At 36.6% G+C, this 25563-nt stretch overlaps 1 protein-coding gene across 8 annotated transcripts in view; it reads right to left on the bottom strand.

The window, feature by feature from the left end:
* Arb2a (ARB2 cotranscriptional regulator A) overlaps positions 1–25563 on the bottom strand; it is a 391209-nt gene that overhangs the window by 346127 nt on the left and 19519 nt on the right. For 6 of the 8 annotated variants that reach the window (XM_090331618.1, XM_090331625.1, XM_090331624.1 and 3 more), the window contains exon 2: positions 16742–16865. The exons of the other annotated variants lie outside the window; for them this stretch is intronic. In XM_090331618.1, the coding sequence (XP_090187744.1) occupies positions 16742–16847 (106 nt within the window). In that variant the 5' untranslated portion in view covers positions 16848–16865. The remainder of the gene's footprint in view (positions 1–16741; positions 16866–25563) is intronic. 8 annotated transcript variants of the gene reach the window in all.

Here is a 25563-nt window from a genome sequence, read left to right as displayed (position 1 = left end):
GAAATAGGGAAGGGAAGGGGGAAAACAAGATGACTGGGAGGGGTATGGAAGAGGACAAGGAGGCCAAAAACATTAGAAGGGTGGAAGTGGCACCGTGACTCAAGTATTTAAAAAAAAAAAAAAAAAACCCATAAGAATGGGTATCAAAGTTTGAGAAATAATGTACCCACCACGTGACAAATATAACTGTAACCCCTCTATACATTATACCGACAATAAAATACAATAGAAAATAAAATAAACAGGTGAACTAAATATGGTATCAAGATACAATAAAATAGCATTCTTCCTAAAAAAGGAAGAGTATTCAGATGTATCATGCATGATTCTACTTTACTGTACTATCCCACATATATGAGTTATCTAGAGTAATAAAATTCAGAAAGAAAAAGTACAATGGTAGCTTTAAGAGGACGGAGATGAAAAATTATTGTTTAATGGATACAGAGTATCAATTCTGTGAAATAGAAAGATTTCTGGAAATGGATGATGGTGATGATTACACAACAATTTGAATATACTTCATGCTATAGAATCACACAATTAAAGATGGCTAAAATGATAAATTTACATTACACATAACTTACAATAAACCATTTTAAATCTTCATTATTAAACCTTCAAGACGTAAATGAGTACCAAGAACAACACTGGAACTCTGCTTGGAACCAAAATATATTGAATGCTCACTATTCTTATTCTCCTTAAACTGCAAAGCAAAATAATATAAATGAATAAGTAATTTTTCAAAGGCTAAACAAAAAAACAAAACTGTAAAGAACAAGTGAAATAAAACCTGGACTGACCACCCTTTACTACCTGGAGACAGTTTAAAGCACAATAGGAAGGAAAAACAAAAAGTATGTGAATCTTGCTAAATTGAAAACACCTTACTAACACAAGGTGGCTGGTTTCAGGAGCACAGAATGAGAGCAAAAGAAATTGGAGAGAGAGGGGGGAAAGAGAGACAGACAGACAGACAGACAGACAGACAGAGACAGAGAGACAGAGACAGAGAGGACACAAAAAAGGATTGTACCATCTTTAAGTATTTACCTATAACATCTATGTAAAATAACCAAGTATGCAAACAAGCACAGAATTATAAGACATAAGATAGAGAGGAAATCAATCTAGTGAACTAGAAATGATTTAAAAAATTGAACATAACAGGAAAGGTAATTCAACATGTATTTTAATTCATCTATTCTAAAATATAGAAAAAATCATTGAAAAATGAACTTAAAGTTTCCATATTCAAAGAAACACAATATAAAAATTTCTTAAAGATCTTAAGAAATTAATAGGAAAAGAAATTACAGATGAAAACAGTAAACTTTAAGAGCTAATAACACATTACATAAAATTAAGACCCCAGGAGAAAATAGTCCATAAAAATGCTAAAGTAAAAACTTTACTGACCTGTGAAGAAATGTCAGGTAAACTAAAATAAAATATTAGGACCTAAGCTTTATAAAAATCAACATAGGAAGGAATATTGGAAATTGAGAAAAATATTTTAATGTTCCTAATATGATGAAACCATTAAGGTCACATATCTACTAAGCAGAATAAACACTAAGAAATTATACAAAAGTATGTTCCAATTCCAGAATGACTCTGTGATATATCTTTCATATAAAATCCTAAAAGTAGATAAAGTGAGTTACATACAGAGAAATAAATATGAAAAGAAGGCTTCTCTGAAGATATACAAACCAGAAGAAAATAACATCTTCAACAGGTAAGGAGGACTGGAGGGAGGGAGTGTGGGAGAGAGGAGAGGAAGGGAGGGAGGGGAGGAAGGATACCAGTATTATCCTGATAACAATCTGACTCAAAAACAGTATAAATAATGATAATCAAGTCAGGAAGTAGTAACTCTTCTCTATGAATAGTCTGAGACCTGGAGAATCAAAGTCCCTAGCCAGCCTAGATTTCATCTCCAATTAAGCAGAGGAAGTACACTAGAGGTATGCCTCAACTGGTATAGTGCCACTTCTGAACAAGTACAAGGGGTTTGTATTCAAGCCCCATTATGAGCATAAATAAATAAATAAATAAATACACAAATCCATTTATCTAGATATTAAAAATCTTCAAAAATGAGCAAATCAAAATCAGCAGCATATAGAAATTATTAGGATTGAACAGGAATTATAAGTTATGAATCAATAGATCACTAATTCCAGAAAATCAAAAGGCAATCTATCATTTTTTTTTCTTTTTCTTTTTTTTTTTTTTTTTGCCAGGCCTGGGCTTGAGCTCCTCAGGGCTAGAACTCTACCACTTGAGCCTCAGCACCACATCCAGCTTTTTATTATGTGTGTGGTACCAAGGAATTGAACCTAGCTCTTTGTGCATACTAGGCAAGCACTCTACCACTAGGCCAAACTCCTGGCCCCCAATCTATCATTTTTAACACCTAAACATAATTAAAGAGTACCAAGACACAAAAATAAATGGAATTTCTGATTTAATGAATACATGCACATACATATCTTTTTTAATTGTATTTTATTGTCAGGGTAATGTATACAGGGGTTACAGTTACATTCATCAGGTGCATTACTTCTTGAACACTGATACCCCTTCTTGTTTTTGTCTCACTGTCCCATCCCCCACCCCTTCCCAATCATTTTGCTTTTCCCCTTCCCTTCCCTATTTCAAATCAACAAATAAGCATATAGACAATACACCAGGTAACAATGTCAGATACTGTAACAACATGAGCTAAACCATAAGGAGGAAAAAGAGAAATGAAATAACTTCACATGGTACATTAAGAACATTAAGGACCTAGGTTTTGTGCTATTGTAATCCTCTGCTAGGAGAGTTCTAGATGTGTACTAATTATTACAAACATGGAGCCTATGTTCCTTTGGGTTGGGCTTACTTTGCTTAATGTGATATTTTCCAAGTCTTTCCATTCCCTTATGAATAGGAAGATACCATTCTTTCTGATGGCAGCATAGAATTCCATTGTGTATATATACCACATCTTGATCCATTCACCTACTGAGGGGAATCTGGGTTGGTTCTATATTTTAGTTACTGTAAATAATGGTTCAATGAACATTGTTGTGCTAGTAGCTTTAGTCTGGCCTTGTTTCTGGACATTTGGGTAAATGCCCAAGAGACACACAAATCTTAAAAAACATAACTAATAGTGAAGTACATGGGCTCCCCAGGTCAAAAACAAGCAAGACTATCATTCTCATTATTCTTAGTCAACAGAGTATATAAAGTCCTATCAGGTAAGATTTGGCCAGAGAGAGAAATAAAAAGCATAAAGACTAGACAGGAATGAAAAAAAATGAACACTATTATTTGTACCTTATATGACTGTCCACATAGAAAATCACCACAAATCTACCCAAAATAACCACTTATAGCTAACAAGAAAATATGAACAAAAATGTAGTATCTTCATAACCTGTTCAAATAAATTAACAAAGTCTGAAATAATTCAAAAATTAAATATTACATGTAAATATAACATATGTGTAAGACTTACTTGTTGAAAATTACAAAGTTCTGATGAGAGGAATCAAAATCTAAATGAAGAAACATCTGTGTACTGAGTCATTACAGTATAGATAGTTGCTGAATCTAGTTTGAATCTAAAGATTCAATTATAATTAGCACCAAAATCTTAGTAGATTTTGGTAGTAACATGGGTTGGCTTTATCCAATCAGTTTGGAAGCATTAATAAAAAAAGACTGAAATAAATATATTTCAACAATAAATTTATCAAGACAAACACATAAATACTGCCAAATGATCTAGAACTATGGCTCAAGTAATAGAATACTTGTTCATATCTCAGTACTGCCAGAAAAATAATTAGGGGTGGGGGAGGCGGTGCAGAGTTAACCCTACTAGTAGAGTGCTCACCTAGCATGCACAAAGGCCCAGGTGTAATTCCTTGGTACCACATACATAGAAAAAGCTGCAAGTGGTTCTGTGGCTCAAGTAGTAGAGCTCTAGCTTTGTCGAAGTCCAATGCTTAGGCCCTGAGTTCAAGCCCCAGGACTGGCAAAAAAAAAAAAAAAAACAACCTTTAATTTAATTTTATTGTCAAGTGCTGTATACTTACAGATGTAAGGTGATGATTGCATTTCTTGTCAAGTGTTGTTACTCCCCCCATTTTCCCTTACTTTCCTTCTCTCTTCAACCCCTGCCCCCACAAGTTGTAAAGTTCATTTCCAACGTTTTGTCTTTTGAGTATATTTTTCCTGAATTGCCAGCCTGCTATTCTGTTCAGTTCAGTCTTAACAGGGTAACATAAACTCTTTCCTGAAGGTCAAGTTTGCCAGGCTACCCTATATATTTTGGATCTGGTAATGCCTGTATATTAACCCCTGTTATCACATAGCCTAATTCCTAAAATCAATTTCTCTTCCATCTCTCTTTCTGCATGTACAGAAAGATACATATGTATGTATACATATATATATATGTGTGTGTGTGTGTGTGTGTATATGTGTGTGCTTATACACATAAAACATTCATGGCCTCACATATTAATGGTACATAATATATTGCTTGTGTAAATGGTAAGCTATACCAACTATGTTTGTATGATGTAAACATATGATGCTTACAAATAATGAAACTGCCTAACAACCTATTTCTCTGAAAATATCCCTAACATTAAGCAATTCATAACTATAGATATTATATCCTACCAGTTTCTGTAACTGGTAAATGCTAATCCAAAAACTGTAACCAAAAATTTAATTAATATTTAAAAGTAATCCAAAGATAACAAGAGAAGACTAAAAGTAGAGTTGAAATTAAAAACAGATAGTACAGGGGTGGAAGTATAACTCAAGTGATAAAACACTAGCCTGGTAAATGTAAAGCCCTGATATCAAGTTCTAGTCCCAACAACAAAAATGTAAGGTAGTTAAATAAAACATTATCTACAATGTTAAATTATGAACAATGTGGATAATTTTAAAAGATATAAAATGGCCTAAGCACTCCAAATAAAAGGAAATTTCACTAAAAGCTGCATGACCTATTGTGTGTAGGGTATAATACAGATAAAGAAAAGTTAACAGTGAAAGGATTTTAAAAGTCTAGACTATCTACACCACAATTAGAAAAAGTACATTTCAGCTGCTCAGTGGCTCACACCTATAATCCTAGCTACACAGGAGGCTAAGATCTGAGGATCTTGGATCAAAGCCAGTCAGGACACTAAAGGACGGAAGTCTCTTATCTCCAATTAATCACTAGAAAATGGGATCTAGGGCTGTGGCTCAAGGGGTAGTGTGGTAGGCTTGAGCTGAAGAGTTTAGGGACAGCACCCAGGTCCAGAGTTCAAGCCCCACGACCAACCAAAAAGAAAAAGAAATAGTACACTTCAAGTACATTAGATAAATGGAGAAAAATATAAGTCATAATGTTAAAAGAACAACTTCACAAAGGAAATGTAGCAATCTAAATGTGAATATTCAAAAGCACTTCTAAGGAAACAAGAACTTCTACAACTGGAAAGAAAACTAAGCTCATAATTATAACAGGAGGCTTCAATACTCTTTCATATTCACAAATAAAGCTACTATACAGAAAACAGGAGCATAAACGGTTTGAAATTCTATCAATTCAACCTAATGACATTTACATAGCAAATGCACATTTTTTTTAAGTACGCACACAAGAAATACTAGCAAAGTGTATATTCTAGGCCATGAAATACAACAGACTCTTGGGATCCACAGATATGTGGTTTCACAGAGACTACTATTAGAAAATAAACAAACAAACATGAACTCTTAATATGCATAGAGTTCAATACTGTAGAGTATGTATTTGATTTATTTTTTTTATACTGCCACCCAACTTCTGCTAAAGATATGACATCTCTGACAAATAAAAATTTCCATTTCTGTTGCCTACTTCAATTTCATTTTCTGTGAGATTTCTTAAAGTAGCTTAATTGGTTTGAAACCTTTCTTGGTTTCTAATGCAGACAATGCCTGACATGAATGCTTTCACTTTAACATTCACTTTGATCTTGCTTTGGGGGCACCATTTACATTGAGGAGGTATATTTTCAGGGAATATCCAGGGCATATTCAGAGGGAATATGAAGAGGCACATCAAGGGAAGGGAATAAAAAACAAAGATCTAGCCCACAATAGTTTCACTGATGAACTTTGTAGTTGAAAAAAGAGTATCAGTTTTACACAAATACTTGCAGAAAACATTGCTGGAAATATTTTTCATCCCTAACCTGATCTGACACACTTTCTTGTGAGTATTGCTGCTGCATTGGTTCACCATTTGTCCTTTGTCTTACCATTTTGTTGTTTCCTTTTCCTTACTCAATTTAGAGAAACACAGATACTAGAAACAGGGTACCAAAATCAAATACTGTAACAACAGGGAATACATCAAATGGGAATAAACCAAATAGGGAAAAAAATGAAAGAAGAAAGAAAGAACTTCACACAGTACATTAAAAACAACAACCACAAAGAAAATATCTTGGAGTTCATTTCACTTAACATCATCTTATATGGTCATATGTACATAGCTATTGAGCTACTGTGATCCTCTTCTAGGACTATCCTAGACATATACTAATTATTACAAATGAGGGAAACCATGAATTCTATATTTTTTTGGATCTGATTTACTTTACTTACTTCCTTATGAATGGGATGATGTCATTCTTTCTGATGGAAGCATAATTCCATTGTGTATATATACCAAATTTTCTTGTTTCATACATTTACTGAGGGGAATGGGGGTTGGTTTCTTATCTTAGATATGGTAAATAATGATTCAGTGAACATGGAGGTGCTGGCACCTTTAGGCCTTATTTACAGTCATTTGGGTAAATGCCCAGAAGTGGGATTACTGGGTCTAAGGGTAGCTCTATGTTTAGACTTTTAAGGAACCTCCATACTGCTTTCCAGAGTAGTTGAACAAGTTTACACTCCCACCAACAGTGGGGGAAAGGGAGATGGAGGGGAGTGAAAGTGGGGGAAAAACGGGGAAGGGGCCAACCATGTTCAAGAAGAAATGCACTTATGAACTTACATATGTAGCTGAAATGCCTCTATACATAACCTTGACAATAAAACTTAATTTTAAAATAATCTGATCTGATGTTTTAACTTAAGTGTATATAAAAATTGTTAACAAAACCCATAATATATAAACGGGGTAATCCATACCATGTCCAAAAAGTTTATTAAAGCAATATGAGATTGTCTTAACATTTGGAAATAATTCAGTGTAATTTCCTGAAAGCTAGATTTCAGACAAGATAGAAATGAACTCAGTGTTTCTCTCACTAGACTAGTAACAACCTGGATTATGTTCTATTCATGGAAAATGGCAGGAGCTGAACAGTTCGCAAGTCAAATCACATAACCACAGAGCAAGGTTGTGTTTGTTGACTTTCCATTACTATAACAGAATATCTGAGATAAAAAGCAAAGGTTATTTTGGGCTCATGGGTTTAATGGTTTATATTCAGTTAATTCCACTGCTTTTGGCAACAGCGTATATAACTGCAAGATCACAAAGCAGAGGCGGCCTTTGATCATATGGTGCCAAGGAACAGATAGGAGACTTGCATCCCCAAATCACCACCCCCCATTTTTTAGCCTACATCCCAGTGACTTAAAATCTTTCCCCTAGAAATTACTTCTTAGAGATGTCTGTCATCTTCCAATAATGCAAAAGACCAAGTCTTTAGTACATAGGTTTCCAGGGTACATTGCAGACCAAACTAGGCAAGCTCTCTTGGCCTCATTTCCACTATCAATCAACACATAACCAATATCAACACACAACCTATCAGCAAAAACAAAATACCTCTTCATTGATGAGGCTGGAAAATACACTGCTATCAAAAGAGCAAAAGAAAGTAGGACTGACTGAACTGTAGTCAAGGCAGTCTATACTATAATAACAAGCTTACTACTGATATTCAATGTTGTCCAGAAGTTTTAATAAGGTACTAGGAAAACAGGGTTTCAGTAAAAGGGAAGTAGTATAATGTAAATTGTGTTTAGGGTAAAAGCAACTTTGTGTCTCATCTCCTTGATTTCCCTATCTTCTTCTTTAGCTGAGGAAAACTTTAAAGTGGGAATGATTTATTTAGATTCACTTTCAGAGGTTTCAGTCCATGGTTAATTGGCTCCATTTCTTTAAACCTGAGGTAAGGCAGAATATCATAGGGAGTAGAGGGAAAGCGAGAGAGAGGGAGAGAGGGAAAGGGAGAGAGCCCTCATGATCTAATCACTGGAACACTATTGCTTTGGGGACTAAGTCTTCAATATGAGATTTTAAGTGACATTATAGATCCACATTATAACAACGGCTATCCTCTCTAGACTTGTCTTTAATGAGGAGGACCTTTAGGGAAAAATAATCTATAACCCTCAAATACATTCTCTGTAGTCTATGAACATCCTGCATCCTAATTATCAGGATCTCTTTAGTTTTCCATGCACAGGAAAGTTGGTACCTTATGTGGTCTTCAAAAAGATTTGTGCAAGTAGTAAAAAATGGAAACCTTGCCTGTAGTACAATTGTCTTTTTTTTTAATTTTTGTATGTATGCCAATACTGGGGTTTGTACTCAGGGCCTCATGCTCTTGTATGGCTTTTTCCCTCAAGGCTACACTCTACCACATAAGTCACTTTCAGATTTTTGCTGGTTAATTGGAGACAAGAGTCTCATGAACTTGTCTGCCCAAGCTTCCATCAAACTAGGATCCTCAGATCTCATCCTCCTGAATAGCTAGGATTATAAGCATGAGCTACTAGTCCCCAGCTAAGGTTGTATTTTTGTTGTTGGTGTTTTCAATGAAATCAAACTGCAGTTTTTCTATTACCTATATTGTGAAGATATTTCCTCTCTATGGTAGTTTCATGTATAAATATATCTTCCTTGATATTATTCCTGTTGATTACACTTATCAGTTTCTTACACTGAGTCATTTTACAATTCTCAAAACCTTCCTTGGATGACCTTCTTGTCTCTATATGCAGGCACTAACACGAGGAGATGCTGTCAGGGATAAATCTATCTGTGCCGGTGTTCATGGTGCTGAGCTTCATATTAGCATGTTTTGTGAGATATACGCTTTATATACAAAAAAAACCCAACTGAACAAGCAAGAATGATCATTTCCTCTCCCTCACACAATTTAGAAACTGCTTACCTATCATGTGAAACTTTACGTAGACACTAACAGCCCTTGAGTCTACACAGTAGAAACAGGTGATTACACAATTTTTGTAATTACATATGTTAAGTATTAGGTTCATTTTATGGATGACCTAATATTTCATCTTTGTGTTTATTTACATTTTCTTGATTAGTACCACAAATTGTCTACATTAGTGTACATAAGTTTTGCTAAACTCATGCATTTTATATTTATATATATTTTATGATAGTAAATGACAGAATATTTATTTTATCATACTTAATTTTTTCTATTTTTAACATTTCTATGATATACAGTTTATCTGAAAGTGTTTGCAAATTGATTTTAAGTGTGAAAAAAATCTGTGTATAAACTGACCAATGTAGTTCAAACCCATGTTTTCTAAGGGTCAACACCTATCTTTCCAACTTGACTCCTTAATTCTGATGAACCCAGGTGTGCTAGTTACTCCAATTATGAAGACTAAGGGAAGTTAAACAAATTGTCCTCTGGTAAGAGGGAAAAGTCTGACCTTCAATCCAGATAGTTCTAGCTCTAGAGCCTACCTATGCTCTTTTAACATCACTACACACCTCTGAAATCCCTCCAAATCAATTGAATCTCATATACCATACTGTTTATGGAAGTAATAAAACCAGAACTTCAGATTGAATCTCTACATTATCGGGTAAAGTTGAAAATGAACAAAATCTATCTAGATAGAAATGCTGCACATCTAGGCAGGTAGAATGTTTTATATATATTCCTTGGCATCACTCTTTATCACACATTCTTCTGAGTGTGCTAGTTCATTCCCATGACCACACAAGTACACATCAAAATCTTTCACAGACTTGTCCATGGTGCTTTCCAGTTCTTTTCTCCCATTTTCTAGTACAAATTCACCAATCATATGAATGTACAATCCTCATCTAATCTTACCCATCATGTGACATAAATTACTCCCATTTTATCATTTGAGATCTCTTTCCTGTTCCTGGTTCTCAGTTTTAGTAGAAATTCCATTTTACCTCTATCATTTTTATAATGCTAAAACAAAAGGTACCCAGTGCTTTATCTTTACACTTGTCTTTTCTATCTATATTGATACTTCTCTTTTCTAGCTACATTGATACACTGATATCAATTAAGATAAGACATTACATATGCTAATGGATCCTAAAAAAAAATCTTAAATTTAAATTCTCTATCACTTCTCCAACTTCACTTATAAATTTGATGTTTAAGTTGCACCTGAATGTAATACCACAAGCTTAACTCTTACTTTTCACCATAACCTCCCTAACAGGTGTTCCCAAGTGTTTCCTCAATCTACTTGATGGCACCTATCTTGGAGCTATCTCAGGCATGAATCTATTTGATAATAACCTAATTTAAACCATCATTAAGTTTCTCACTTGTGAGGAGAGTTTGTTTACAAAGGCCTGTAGATAAGGGCTATTTCCTCAATGTATCACATTACTTCTAAAGAAAGAAAAGATGAGGAAAATGGTGCTTGACTCAAGGGTAGGGCAGTAGCCTTGAGCTGAAGAGCTCAGGGACAGCCTCCAGAGTTCAAGCCCCATGAGACACACATCCACACACACAAAAATATGGTGTATAAAAGAGAAAGAAAAGATGACATAAACCATTCCAAGAAATTGCTTGAGACTTTCATGAAAAAATAAGTAAATAGAGGTAGTGGAAATTCTTGAAGCCATTATTAACAGAATACACAGGGATAGAACTACAGGCAAGGATTCAGAGAAGCAGCTACAGTCAAGCTTGCTTGGTTACATACTCAGCTGGAGCAAGTGGTACAAAGATATCTTGCAATCCTTGAAGACAGCATATTTTTACACAATCAAATAAAAAGCAAATCTAATACTTGGCATAGATGGCACTATGATTTCAATAATCATTCAACCCTTTAAAAAAATCCTCACATTGTTTTGTTATTGTTGCTTATTGTATTTGTGTATGATAGGTTGGAACTAGGGCCTGGGGTACTGTCCCTGAGCTTTTTGCTCTATATTAATGCTGTACTAACAGTTGAGCTACAGCCCCATTTTCAGCTTTTTGGTGGCTAACTAGAGAGAAGTGTCTTATGGACTTTGCTGCCTGGGCTGGCTCTGAACTTGATTCTCTAATTTCAGCTTCTTGAGTAGATAGGATTACAGGCATGAGCCACCAGTGTCTAGCTCCCTCACTGTTTTTAACTGCCTTCATAACATGTTGAGAGGTATGTTGGGGGCCGAGTAACGCCATTCTAATAACTTTCTGCTGAGTCCTGTAGTAGGGGTAAACAAGTGGACCTCTTTATCCTGCCCACCTGTTGTGCTGATAGGCTTCCGCACCCAATATAAGGAGGGGAGTTTTAGAGAGAGGGAGATTCCTGCCTTGATGAAGCTGCGTGGCATTTCTGTTCGTGCTCCGGAGAAGCAAGGCTGAGTGCGGGAGGACAGTGGGCCTTCTCCTCTTGCAGCTTGGACTGGCTGGGGTGTGTTTTTCCCATCCCTCCTCAAGAGGGACTGGGGATGAAGGACCCCAACATACTGGTGCCCAACGTGGGGCACAAAAGAGGCACGAAATGGGGCATGAAACGGGCACAAGTGAGAGATACATGGAGGAAAGACTGAAAAACCGGAGAAAACCTGAAAGGCACAAAAAGACTGAACAACCAGGGAAACCTGAAGGGAAAATGCAGGCTGAAGTCACTCACAGGGAAAAAGAAAAAGACAGGAAGACAAGGAGAAAGGGAGGAACAAAGAGAAAAAGGAAAAAGGTGGTAAACAGGAGAAAGGGAAGCAACTACCTACAAAACCAAAGACAAAAAGACTGAACAACCAGGGAAACCTGAAGGGAAAATGCAGGCTGAAGTCGCTTACAGGGAAAAAGAAAAAGACAGGAAGACAAGGAGAAAGAGAGGAACAAAGAGAGAAAAAGAAAAAAGGTGGTAAACAGGAGAAAGGGGAGCAACTACCTGCAAAACCAGAGAAACCTGAAAGGAAAAAGGAGGGACTGAAAGGCCAGGGAAACCTGAAGGGAAAATGCAGGCTGAAATTGCTCATAGGGAAAGAGAAAAAGACAGGGAGGAAGACCAAGGCAAAACTCCTCAAAGACTGAAAAACCAGCGAATGTGTGTGTGTGAAAGATTTTAATTATTCCCAGATCACCTCCGGAGCGCGGGTCATTTTGGGTATGGTAGGGAGGAACCTCGTGGAGGGTGAGGCAATATCCTAGATCACCTCTGAAGCGCAGGTCACTTCGGGCATGGTAGGGAGGAACCTCGCGGAGGGCGAGGCAATGTCCCAGGTAGGGAGGAACCTCACGGAGTCTCTGGCCAGAGCAGTATAAAGGCGAGGATATTTTAGAATAGAACCGAGATGGGTTCAAACCGGAACGACCGCGAATGTGTGTAAAGATATTTTAGAACAGAACCGAAATGGGTTCAAAGCGGAACGACTGCGAATGTGTGTGTGAAAGGTAAATTTAAATCTAAGTCTACATGGGAGTAAACAGTTTAAGGCCTAAAATAATGCAAAGTCAAAGCAGAAAGTGAATGCTAATGTGACAGGCGTTTGCTCCCATGGAAGTAGGTGCATCCCCTCAGATCTGATTTGCTTAAATGGACGGCTGGTAGTCAAAGACGGGCAAGTCCCAGCTGTTAGCCAATCAACCTAAGACAGGAGCCAAGTAAAAAGGACTTAGTGATCCCATGACACGTAAGAAGAGTAATGAGCTTGGAGACACTTAAGACAGGCACAGCCGATCTAATATGGTGGTAGCCCCACATATCCTAAGTTTTGTCTTTTTTAAGATAAAAACAGGGGAGATATTGGGGGCCGAGTAACGCCATTCTAATAACTTTCTGCTGAGTCCTGTAGTAGGGGTAAACAAGTGGACCTCTTTATCCTGCCCACCTGTTGTGATGATAGGCTCCCGCACCCAATATAAGGAGGGGAGTTTTAGAGGGAGATTCCTGCCTTGATGAAGCTGCATGGCGTTTCTGTTCGTACTCCGGAGAAGCAAGGCTGAGTGCGGGAGGACAGTGGGCCCTCTCCTCTTGTGGCATGGACTGGCTGGGGTGTGTTTTTCCCATCCCTCCACAAGAGGGACTGGGGATGAAGGACCCCGACAGAGGTAGAGCTTTTAAAAGGTAACAGAGCCATGAGGAGGTCTCAGGAGTGGAAATACTCTTGCTTTAAAGGGAGGAGTTCAGCAATCATTTGCTTCATGGTCCTTCCACCTTCTACCATGGAATGATACATTAGAACAGAGCTTAGAAAGCCAGTGCTTTCATTCGATTTCCCAGCCTCCTGAAATGTGAGTCAATAAACTTGTTATGAGTTACCCAATCTGTTATATTGTCATATTAGAACAAAACAGATTAACAGTTGGCATTTAGAAAAAGATTTTTAAAAAAACAACTTTTAAAATTAAATGTTTGTTCTCGTCATCGCAAATGTAAAATATTTTATTTCCTCTAATCCTCGTCATCGCAAATGTAAAATATTCTATTTCCTATAATAACATTTCAGGCCTAAAGATAAAAAATCTCTTCAACAAATGGTGCTGGGATACCCATATGTAGGAGATTGAAACTGAATGCCTGTCCTTCAACTTGCACTAATACCAATTCAAACTGGATCAAAGACTTCAATGTAAAGATGTAAGGATCTGAAGCCTCGAAAGTAGTAGGGAAATACTAGAACTTATTGGCATAGGTGGGAACTTCTAAATAGAATTCTAAGAGCATAACAAATAGGAGAAAGAATGAACAAATGAGGAGAAAGAATGGACAAATGGGATTGCATCACCCTAAAAACCTTCTGCACAGAGAAAGGTACACTCACTAAGCTAAAATGACAACAGAGTGGGAATAGATTTTAGCTAGCCATACATCCAACAAGGGCTGGATAATCAGAATATACATGGAGTTTCTAAAAGTAATCCACTAAGGAACCTGTAACAAATTCATTGAACAAAGGAGCTAAATAAAGGTTTCTCAGAAAAAAAGTACAAATGGCCAATGAATAAATGAAGAAATCCGCAATATTCCTGGCCGCAAAGGAAATGCAAATCAAAACAACACTGAGATTCCATCATACCATTCAGCAATGGTCTTCATCAGATTAGGAACAACAATAATGTTGGAAATGATTGAGGAAAAAATAGCTCTAATATAATACTTCTGGGGCAATACAGATCAGTGTAACAAGAAGTATAGAAATCACTTATCAGTGGAAGTGGTGCTATGGTTCAAGGGGTAAGGTGGCAGCCTTGAGCTGAAAAGCTCAGGGACCATGCCCAGGCCCAGAGTTCAAGCCCTACAACCTATCAAAAAAGAAAAAATCTATACTGTTTAGCTGGTCGTGGTGACTCACACCTATAATCCTACTTTCTCGGAAGGCTGAGATCTGAGGATCTCTGTTCAAAGTTAGCCTGGACACTAAAGTCCGTGACACTCTTATCTCCAATTAACTACCAGAAAACCAGAAGTGGTGATATGGCTCAATGGGTAGGGTGGTAGCCTTGAGCTAAAGAGCTCAGGGACAACACCTAGGCCCAGAGTTCAAGCCCCACGATTGACAAAAAAAAGTACAAAAACAAAGAAATAGCTCATCAAATTAAAACAAAACTATTCTCTGATACAAAGATACCAATTTTAGGCATTTATCTAAAAAATTGCAAATCAAAATATAACATGCCATGTTTATTATACTAATATTTACCATAACCAAGTTATGGAAATAGTCCAGACTAAATAGATTAAACACACACACATTTTGGTTGGTCCAGGCAAGACTGACAATCCACTCTTAGCATGAAGCAGCTACAGAAAATGGACTATACCTCCCCACATGCCTTATAAGATTAAAAGGAACTGAAATAGCAAATGAAGGGAAAAGGAAGCAAGCTAGATAGATGAGGAAACAGAAAGTATATTATTTTCAGCAAATATCAAAAGGACCAGACTAGAAGTTAAAAATAGGAAGCAAGCTGAAAAAAAAAAAAGGTTAAGAAGCCCTTCTTTTTACTGTCAAGATTAAGAAGTAAGCCAGACCCAAAGGCACATAGACTCAATAGTTTCCCTCATTTGTAATAATCAGTACACATCTAGGACTCTCCTAGCAGAGGATTACAATAGTGCAAAACCTAGGTTCATAAGGTCATATAGGATGAGGCTAAATGAAAGGATCGCCAGGATATGGAAACAAAGAGCTTTATCTTGTGTGATTGTTGTTCTTAATGTACTATGTTATTTCTCTTCTCTTTTGTTGCCCTTTGGTTAATCTCTTATTGTTACTGTATCTGACTTTGTTACCTGGCATATTGTATATAAGGTTGTTTGTTTATTTGAAATAGAAAAGAGAAGGGGGGAAACAAGATGACTGGAAGTGGGGGAGGAAAATGAGAACAAAAACATGAGAAGGGATATCAATGTGTGAGATGCAAAGCACCTACTATCTGGCTAATGTAACTGTAACCCCTCTAGACATTACAATGAAAAAATAAATTTAAAAAACACAAAAATGATAAAAAAAAATGAACATTGCATAATACACTAATATAGCATATTATGTGTCTTGGCAAATGATTTATGTACTATGGCTATGTTAAATAAGTAAAAATATGTGAGATTTAAAAAAGAAATAGGGGAGGTATTATTTAAATCTGTTTTCTCCTTTGAGATATAGGAAATACTTACAAATTTCTTAGTTTGCAATGTTAAAAATCTGGGAACACTTCCTGAGTGGTTAGAGAAAGAAAGAATCTAAAGGACTTAACTAACAAAAAAAATTCCTAAACATTGCCTGTGTTTTGTATTGGATTCATCTACCTTACCCACTCAAAATCATTATCTAAAGATTGGGGGTTACTACATGGTTATGGGTTACTGAGCCCAACTCAGACCATATAAGAACAGTCAACTCTCCTGTTGAATCTATAAATCCCATTTCCTGCATGGGAAACAGAAAGTGTTCCTTTCTTTCTCCATTTCTCCCATTATACTAAAATAATTCCTTGCTAAAACTTTGAAAAAAATTAAAGTAACTTGAAGACAGATTGAAATGCATGATAATGAAAAGACTACAACTCAACAATGGATATTCCTTCAGGAGTAAAATGACAAGAGATAGCAGATTTCAAACAAAATAGCCTAGAATGTGAAATTTCCTAACCATATCTATGGTAGATTCCTTCTTGAAATGTTGAAATACCCTAATGCCAATGCCACAAAGACAATATAGGAATTATTCTAACCCATTATGTCATTCTGATCGGAAAAAAAATGGAAAAGCACTAATCTTGATTTAAAACACATTTATGATTTAATGTATTATCTTGAACAAGAACTTTAAGAATTTTATACCTATATAATTCATGATTAACTACATGTCAGACACTGGTGGTTGCTGTGAGGCATATATCTAATTACAAATAGCGTAGGTACCAATATATTAAAATGGAGATGGAGAGGTGACCTAAATGCTCCTGTAACTTTGGTAGGCCCAATGGGAATTTCCTGAAAGAGCAAATGAAGTATGTACCTTTTAATGCTGTGGTCTTTTCTTTTTCATCTGGACCTCCCTGCTGGATTTGGGCCATGTTTATCCAAATTGGCAAGAAAATTAAAGAGATCAAGGAAATAGACATCAATCTTCAGAAGACAGTCTAGAATGAATGAAAGCAATACATTAAGCTCTACTCCATTCTATCTACTTCATGAGAGCTTACTGGATCCTCAAGCTGCAAGACAGTCTCCTATCTTGATTGCCACTGCACTTTATACCTATACCATCGCACTTATTGTCTGCTTTGCATTAGGTTATTTGTGTTTCTATCTGGTTGAGTTAACAGAGTTCTCACTCTAGAAATATAGATCTTAAGTTGTCTTCATTGTAATTCTCATGTCACTGAACATGATACCTTAAAGATACGTATGTATGTATGTATGTATGTATGTATGTATGTATGTATGTATGTAGCAAAACTTTACTGGTTAGTTCCTTATTATCTGAGGGTTTTTGTTACTGACTTGTGGGGGTTTTTGTTTTTGTTTTTGCTTTTTAAGATAGGCTGACCTGAAACTCATGAACCTTCTGCCTTAGCATCTAGTGTCCTGGATCCCCTAATTTTTTTAAAAAAAATCAAGTAATTTTAAAAAATTACAATTCTTAGGAGTTCAGACTAGTGGTAAAGTGCTTGCCTAGCATGCACGAAGACCCAGATTCGATTCCTCCGTACCACATACATAGAAAAAAAAAGCCAGAAGTGGTGCAGAGGCTCAAGCGGTAAAGCTCAAGTCTTGAGAAAGTCCAAGGACAGGGTTCAGGCCCTGAGCTCAAGCCCAGGACTGGCAAAAAAAAAAAAAATTACAATTCTTTCAAAGTAAATTGCAAACAGAATCCTAGAATATACAAATAGAAGAAATTCATAATTCATAAAATATCACAAGCACCTATAATATAAATTAAAAATTAAACTTCATGGGCTGCGCAGTGGCTCACGCCTATAATCCCAGGAAGCTGAGATCTGAGGATAGTGGTTCAAAGCCAGCCCGGCACAAAAGCCCGTGAGACTCTTATCTCCAATTAACCACCAGAAAACCAGAAGTGGCCCAGTGGCTCTAGGGGTAGGGTTGTAGCCTTGAGCTCTTCAGCTCTTCAGAGCTCAAGGACAGAGCGCAAACCCAGACTTCAAGCCCCATGACCAACAAAAAAATAAACAAATTAAAAAATTAAGTTGTATGGAAAAAACAGCTGTTTTAAAAATGAAGTTCTCTTTAAGTTTAATATCTGGAAGTACTGCTCTATAGATTGCCTTCTAGTAAACTATCATAATATAAAATTGTGTTCATTACAATCTAATTCTGTTCTACATCAGCCAAAGGAGAAGCATTAAAACTATAAATGGATGGCTTAAATAAGCAAACAAAGTTTAAAAAAAAAGAAACAAAACAGCACATAAAGTAGAAAATTTTCAACCTGATTCAAATCATGTAAAAACTATAATGAATCCTGGAGTGGTAATATATGCCCATAATCCAGCACTTAGGAAGCTAAAAGTAGACAGGAAGATGACATGGGAAATCTGTACAAATAAATGCACAGAAATAGAGGGACAAAGAGTTAATAAATGCAGCAACGGTACTCATAGGAAACTATGAAAATAAACTATACAATTTTGTGTGTAGAGATGAAAAGGGAAAATTGGAAGAACAAGAGAAAGGAAGATGTTGCCCAAAACTCTTTACCTGATTGATATAACTATAACTTCACTGTGTATATCATCTTTATCATAATTTTTGAAAATTTAACACAAATGAACAAAACAACAACAACAAGCATATTGATGACAATAACAAAAGAAGACTGACTATTCATTATTCTGCTGAGGAACCAATGCCTTGTTTTCAACAAGGCAAACTTCAGTTTCCATTCACAACTACATAGTATTCTTTAAACACAAAGACTTGCTTTTGAAATCAGAATACAACAGAAAATAGTTTAAAATTCAGTAAATAGGTAAAGATGCAAAAACTTAACACTGAAAGTACTTTTCTTTTTGGTGGTAACGGGCTTGTACTTTCTTTTTTGTCTCAAGGCTTGTACTTGCACTATACTCTATGAGCCATGCCTCCAAACCCTTTTTGGCACTAGTTTTTCAGATAGTCTTGTCCAGAGACAGTTTCAGATCACAATCTTCTTAACTAGGCTCCCTACACAACTGAGATTATGGCAGAAATCATCACACTAAGCTTGTTTGTTACGATGGAGCCTTGCTATAACATTTTTCTCAGCCTGGCCTTGTACCACAATTTTGCTTCCTGAGTACCTGGGATTACAGCCAGCACACCTGGTCTGGAAAATATATTTAAGCTATGTATGACTATAGAAATATTGGTTGTTACAAGTGCTGTTCATATCTCAACTGTAATTGCAGGTAATATGATTTGTAAGAGAAAGGGTCCTTCAGCTCAACCATGAGTAGAGTTTAGCTACTAGTCTATGACAAAGGATTTAACTTTGCTGTGCTTCATTTCCCATATTTGTTCAATGGAAGTGCTATCATCTTTCACCCACAGTAAGATTAAATAAGAACATGAAGTATGGTATCGTCTCTGTAGTTAAATGATCAATATTAGGTTTTACCTTTTTAATAGGTATAATAAGTCCTAACTTCACCATTTAACAATAGATCTGTGGCATTTGACAAGTAACTTAATATCCAAAAACTTCATCTTTTCATAAATGTGAAATATACAATAATGGTTGATAATTGAGTATCATAAAGAGTAGTGTGTATGTGTGAATATACAATTTCTGGTATAACTTTCGGGGTTATTGTTACACAATAGCATCATAGCTCCTAAAAAGAATTCCTAGAATATAAGACAAATGGTATCGAATGTATTTAAGGCTCACCAGTGTAAGTCACTATTAGGAAATGGAAGTATATCTAGGAGGTTGAGGTGAGACCAAGTGGAAGTCAAGTCAACAGAGCCAGCTCTCAAAGGGGACAGTGAGATTCAAACCATTCCCCATCTCTCTCTTTGCTCCACCTCATGCTCCCAACAATAATGTTTTATCTTAACGAAGGGCCAAAAGTAATAGAATTAATGAATGACCATAGATTAAAGCCTACAAAACTATGAGCCAAAATAAATGTTCAAGTTTACTATTTCAGTTACTTTATCATAGAAATAGAAAGCTGTCTGTCTAATATGACTTTTGACAGAGGAAACATTTTCACTTAGCATGGAAGTAGCTGTTACTTTTCTTCTGTGAATAGTTAATTCAAAAAAGATAAATTCACCTTTGGTTAATTTCAAATTGTTACAGTATCTGACTTTGTTATTTGGTATATTATATACATATAGAGAGAGAGATAGATAGATGTTTGTTTATTTGAAATAGGGGGAAAAAGACTGGGGGAGGGAAATGGGGACAAAAACAGAAGGGGTATCAATGTATGAGAAATAATGCACCTTCTATCTAGCGAATATAACTGTAACCCCTCTATACATTAAAATAAAATTTTAAAATAGAATTTTTTTTAAAAAAGGTAAATTCAACAGGAATAAAATATGCCTAAATCCCTTGAAAAAACATATCCTAGTCTATAGTTTAGGCAATGAGCAAGTCCCTGGAGTTGCAATGGTGCCGTGCCTAAAATAGATATAGGCACTGTTTGTCTAGAGGCTTCCTGAATAGATGAAATCAAACTGCCAAGAAGCCACAAATAATGTAGACAGACCTAGAGTGATCATTACTGTTACCAAAGCAACACTTGTGCTATCTACCTACATTCAGAAATTAGTCAGATCTGAGGAGTCTCATAAATGTGTGCACAAATTTCACTTGCAATCTTTTATTTATATCCTGTTTCAGAAATTAACAAAGATGTTTGTTATAAGAGGTTCCACAATGGTCTTTGCTAACAATTCCACAAATAAATTATCTATAAGAAGTGCCTTACAATTTTAACTCTATCTTTCAAGTAATTCAGTATTTCTTCTATTTATACTATTAGATTGTTCTACAATGGATCCAAATTATCTGATTCCTAAATTTTAAAAATGCATATGATTGGGCCAGGAATTTGGCCTACTGGTTAAAGTGCTTGCCTAGCATGCATGAAGACCCGGGTTCGATTCCTTGGTACCACATACATAGAAAAAAGCCGGAAGTGGTGCTGAGGCTCAAGTGGTAGAGCTCTAGCCTTAAGAAAGTCCAAGGACAGTGCTCAGGCCCTGAGCTCAATCCACGACTGGCAAAAAAAAAAAAAAAAAAATGCATATGATTACTTCTTTGTGGCTCCTTTAATGAAGGTAGCATTATAAACATATTTTTGCTGATGGAGTTACATTTTAAACAATCATTTTCAAGATACCCAAGATAAAATACCAATTATTAATCATTGTTTTTATTTTATATGACACAACCTAAAAATTCATTTCACTGGAGTAGCAGTATGTAAGTTAGGAGACTATTAATTAGTTCACATGATCCTAAACCTTATAATACCAGATACAAAGCAAGTAAGCACTAAGCAAAAGCAATGTCTCTGTTCTTCCATACTGTTAGATTTTTGTCCTCTTGAGTTATTTTCCATGGCTGTGGCACAGCTGGTAAAGGTAAATCAGGAATATTATAAAATCTCAATTTAGTTTTCCTAATAAAAATTCAGAGTTATAACCTGCATGACCACAGATAAACACTCCTGAAAATGTATCCAGCAAGCCGCTTGGTACATTTGATATATATTAATATGTGCACTCAACACAGTTTATTTAGCATTATCTGATGGAGGTTAGGTTATAGGGAATAAAGTGGTGGAAGGTTTTCACTGATGTGAATTGGGACACAGTTGACATGCTGTATACTTCATGATAACCACTGAGGTTTAAATATGGTTTCCTAGAAATGTTTATAGTACAAACTAGATTCAAAACATCTCAGTTGGAGATTTCATTCTGTGAACTACACAAAGCAATTATCATATCTTTTTCCTTTCCATGATTTCAACCAAGAATCCACTATGTATAAATAAAGCTATAAATAACGTGTCATGTGTAATCTTTATCCAGTCAGCATTTCAAAACATGAAACAGTACAATATTTATTTTCTCTGTTTGCTCAAAATACAGGGTGAGCACTTATAAAATGTACAGAAAGATACACAGAGGGCTTTTTATATATTTGTTTTAAGGCAGATATTAAATACAAAATAGAAATAGACTACAGGGGGTGGGGAAGAGCCCATTGCATTTCACATTTGGATACACTGAAAGTTCAAGGTGTTGCATAGGACAAATAAAACTGGGTGAATTATCTGAGGCTCTTGGGACTGCTCTGATGCTAGGCTAACGCCAAATAATCCATGCTCTCTAGGTCCAGCTCTAGAAATCAAGCTAAGACATTCAATCAGCAATTAAAAGTACACTAATTGAAACTGGTACCAGAGATGTGTAGGGAACCAAAACAACCATCCAAATGACAGTTTAAAAACAAAAAAAAAAACATTGTTGTTCATCAATGAGGTTTCCCTCAAACTAAAACTAGACAGCATACAATACCGAACTACAGTGAGAAAAAAAATAGTAGGGAGAATGAAGTCACCAAGCAAGAGCAGACACAGAAGAAAAGAGCCCAAATGTAACACAGGCTCCTGGGGCATAGAAAAAAGTAGCTTCTATACAGAATGCACTTATGTTAGCTATGCTCAAAATCCTGGAAGGATATTAAAATCACTCTCATTTACAGAAAAGTGATATTGATAGGTGCGATTTGGATGTATCCTAAGAGGAAACAATAAAATCATAAAGACTATCATCTATGATGACACAAATTTCTAAGACGATCAGAAAAAAAGGAACATAACTGAATTTAAGCTTTTTGATTTACATTCCTTTTGAACTTTATTTAAAAGTGTGTCTGGACAAAGGCTAAGTATGTAAATTACCTTCAAATAAAGGTTTTTGTTTTGGTTTTGTTTTCCCAAAGACTAATGAACAGTATTCCTACTATCCCCTAAATGTACATAATGGCCTCAAGGTCATCAATTCCTTTCATACCCACTATATATAAGTCATTGCTAAAACTAGAAGAGATGTGAGAAATATGTGAAATTTCTCAGATATATGAAAAATCCTCAGCTTTGTGACCAAGTAAATCAGCCTAAAGCATCCTAAGATATAAGGGGTGATTCATTACTAGCTTCTATTTGTTACCTCTTCTAGAACATTCTGGTAAAGTCAAACAAATGATAACTTCATTAGAAAAATAATTCCAATACTTTTTACACAAAAGGTTCATATTCTTTTTCCTTTTTTTTTTTTTTTTTTTTTTTTTTTTGCCAGCCCAGAGCTTGAATTCAGGGCTTGAGCACTGTCTTGTGGGTTCCCTCAAGGTTACTGCTCTACCACTTGAGCCACAACACCACTTCTGGCTTTTTCTATGTATGTGGTACCAAAGAATTGAACCTGAGTCTTCGTGCACTCTACCACTAGGCCAAACTCCCACCCCAGAAAGTTTACACTCTTATACTATTCTATGTTATTAGGAAGTATTTGTATTTTTAGGCAAGTGTGATGACTAAAACTGTCAACCAAAATTGTCCGAGTATATGAATTTTCAGAATTAAAACTAAGGTTAAAAAATACTTCTCACCATTCTTTACAATGCTTTCAGAAATCAAACACCAGAAAGAAAAGCTCAAAGTTAAGAAATATTAAATAAAAAGGTTTTAGGATAAACATTAAAAAGATTGCTTTTCATAAGTTCTACACTTGGAAATCAACTTGTTAAATTACACATTGTTTTTCATCTACAAAAAAATAGTCATAGGGCTGGGAGTTTGACTTGCTTGCCTAGCATCCACGAAGACCCAGGTTTGATTCCTCGGTACTACATACATAGAAAAAAAGAAAAAAAAAGCTGGAAGTGCTGCTGAGGCTCAAGGGGTAGAGCTCTAGCCTTGAGAAAGTCCAAAGACAGTGCTCAGGCCCTGAGCTCAAGCCCAGGACTGGCAAAAAAATAAAAATAAAAAATCAATAAAAATATATTTCATAAATAAATGCTTTTAAAAAAAGTCATGAAGATTAGAATAGAAAATCTTATACAAGACAATGCTACAACTTAAGTGAAGAATTAAACAAGAACTAAAACAATTCTCAATTTTGAAGTCTGTCAAAAAAAATTAAGTAGTCTTTTTGATGAAATTTTCACTGTATAATAGAAATGGCTGAATGATAGCTAAGGACAAAGTAATTCTCAAAAACAATATTTACTCCACATTTTAGAAAAACAATACGCCAATAAGTAGTCTCTTCATATAGGTCAAACACATATGCCATTTTATAATGAATGTAAAATTAATATATATACATACATACATATATACATACACACATATATTCAGAACTCCAGGCCAACTCCAATTTCTCTCAGCTGAGGATTCTCATTTGGGTGATTAAATTTGCATTCAAGATACCTTGACAAGCTCTGTAATCTTCTGAAGAGTGGAGGGGCTGAAGTTTTCTACTTCTAAGGTAACTTACAGAACTAGATTACTGGAATTGATTGTTGGATTACTGGAATTGATTGTTGTTAAAGGCCTGGGTAGCTCCAATCATGGGCTGCCGGAGGACTTCCACAATATGCTCGAGAAAGAAAAATCCAGGATAGCAAAAGAAACCTCACTATTGCTTTCTTGAGACCCTGTTGATACACAGGTGATGCTGTGCATCATTAAAGGGGTTCTACATAAAAGCATGGTTGAAACAAAAAGATCACTGGAAGCCATCTCAGGCCAGCTACAACAAATGGGGAAAAAAAAAAAAAAAAAAAACCCTGTGCTCCAAATATTGGAGAGGAGATACATTTTTGTATATCAAGAGAGCAAAAATGAAAATAATACAGCAGTAAAAATAAAATCACAATTACACTAGAAAACATGCATGGATCTTTCAAAAATACTAGCAAGTGAGAGAAAGATGGCGCCGAGACAATAGGGACGCTGCCTAGCTCTCTCTCACAAAAAGAGAGAACCAGGGAGTCCCACGAATCAATTACCTTAAGAAATCCACAACAACAAACTCAAGAAGCAAGAAGCAACGGAGAAGGACCCAAACTGGAAAAGAAATCCAGATAAAGCTCACATCCAACTTTCTCAAAGAATTTGGAACTCGAGGACCCCTCCCCCACCGCGCCGGCTCCAAGCCAAGAAAAGCAGCAGCGGGAGGGGGCAGTGGAGGGAGCCGGGCCGGGCAGCACCTGGCCAGGCAACCCGGTCAGCAAGCCATAGAAGCAGCTGAACCCAGAGGAGGAACCAGAACAGCAAGCAGCGGAACCCAGACGCGGACCACAAGCCGTGGCGGAGATCCGAGGGGAGTGAAGGATTCTCCAACACCGTGCAGCACCCACAGACGAACGCAGAGGCGTGAGTACTGCAGCGGGCCCCCAAAAACAGAGTGGGTGCCAAGCAATAGAACTTAACTCAGACCCCTCCACCCCGCCTGAGAAGAGCAGGAGCAGGGGGCAAGGAATCCTGTCCCTTCCCTCAACAGCCCCCTCCCCCAGGCCAATGACTGAAGATTGACAGGCGGGAGGCGCTAAGACCCAGCACCCCACCAGGGGAGGCGGGGGTGTCCCAGCTCCCACCCGCCCACCTGGTTCCTCTCCCAGGCCACTGGGTCTGGAGGCGCTAAGACCCAGCACCCCACCAAGGGAGGCTGAGGTGTCCCAGTCCCCACCCGCCCACCAGGTTCCTCTCCCAGGCCTCTGACTGGAGACTGACAGGCGGGCTACGCCAAGACCCAGCACCCCACCAGGGGAGGCGGGGGTGTCCCAGCTCCCACCCGCCCACC

This window comes from Megascapheus bottae, chromosome 4 (genome assembly GCF_031878675.1).
Source record: "Megascapheus bottae isolate mThoBot1 chromosome 4, mThoBot2.hap1, whole genome shotgun sequence".
Taxonomy (NCBI): Eukaryota; Metazoa; Chordata; class Mammalia; order Rodentia; family Geomyidae; genus Megascapheus; species Megascapheus bottae.
Note: the sequence above shows the minus strand (reverse complement) of the source record. Positions and strands in the feature narration are given on the sequence as shown.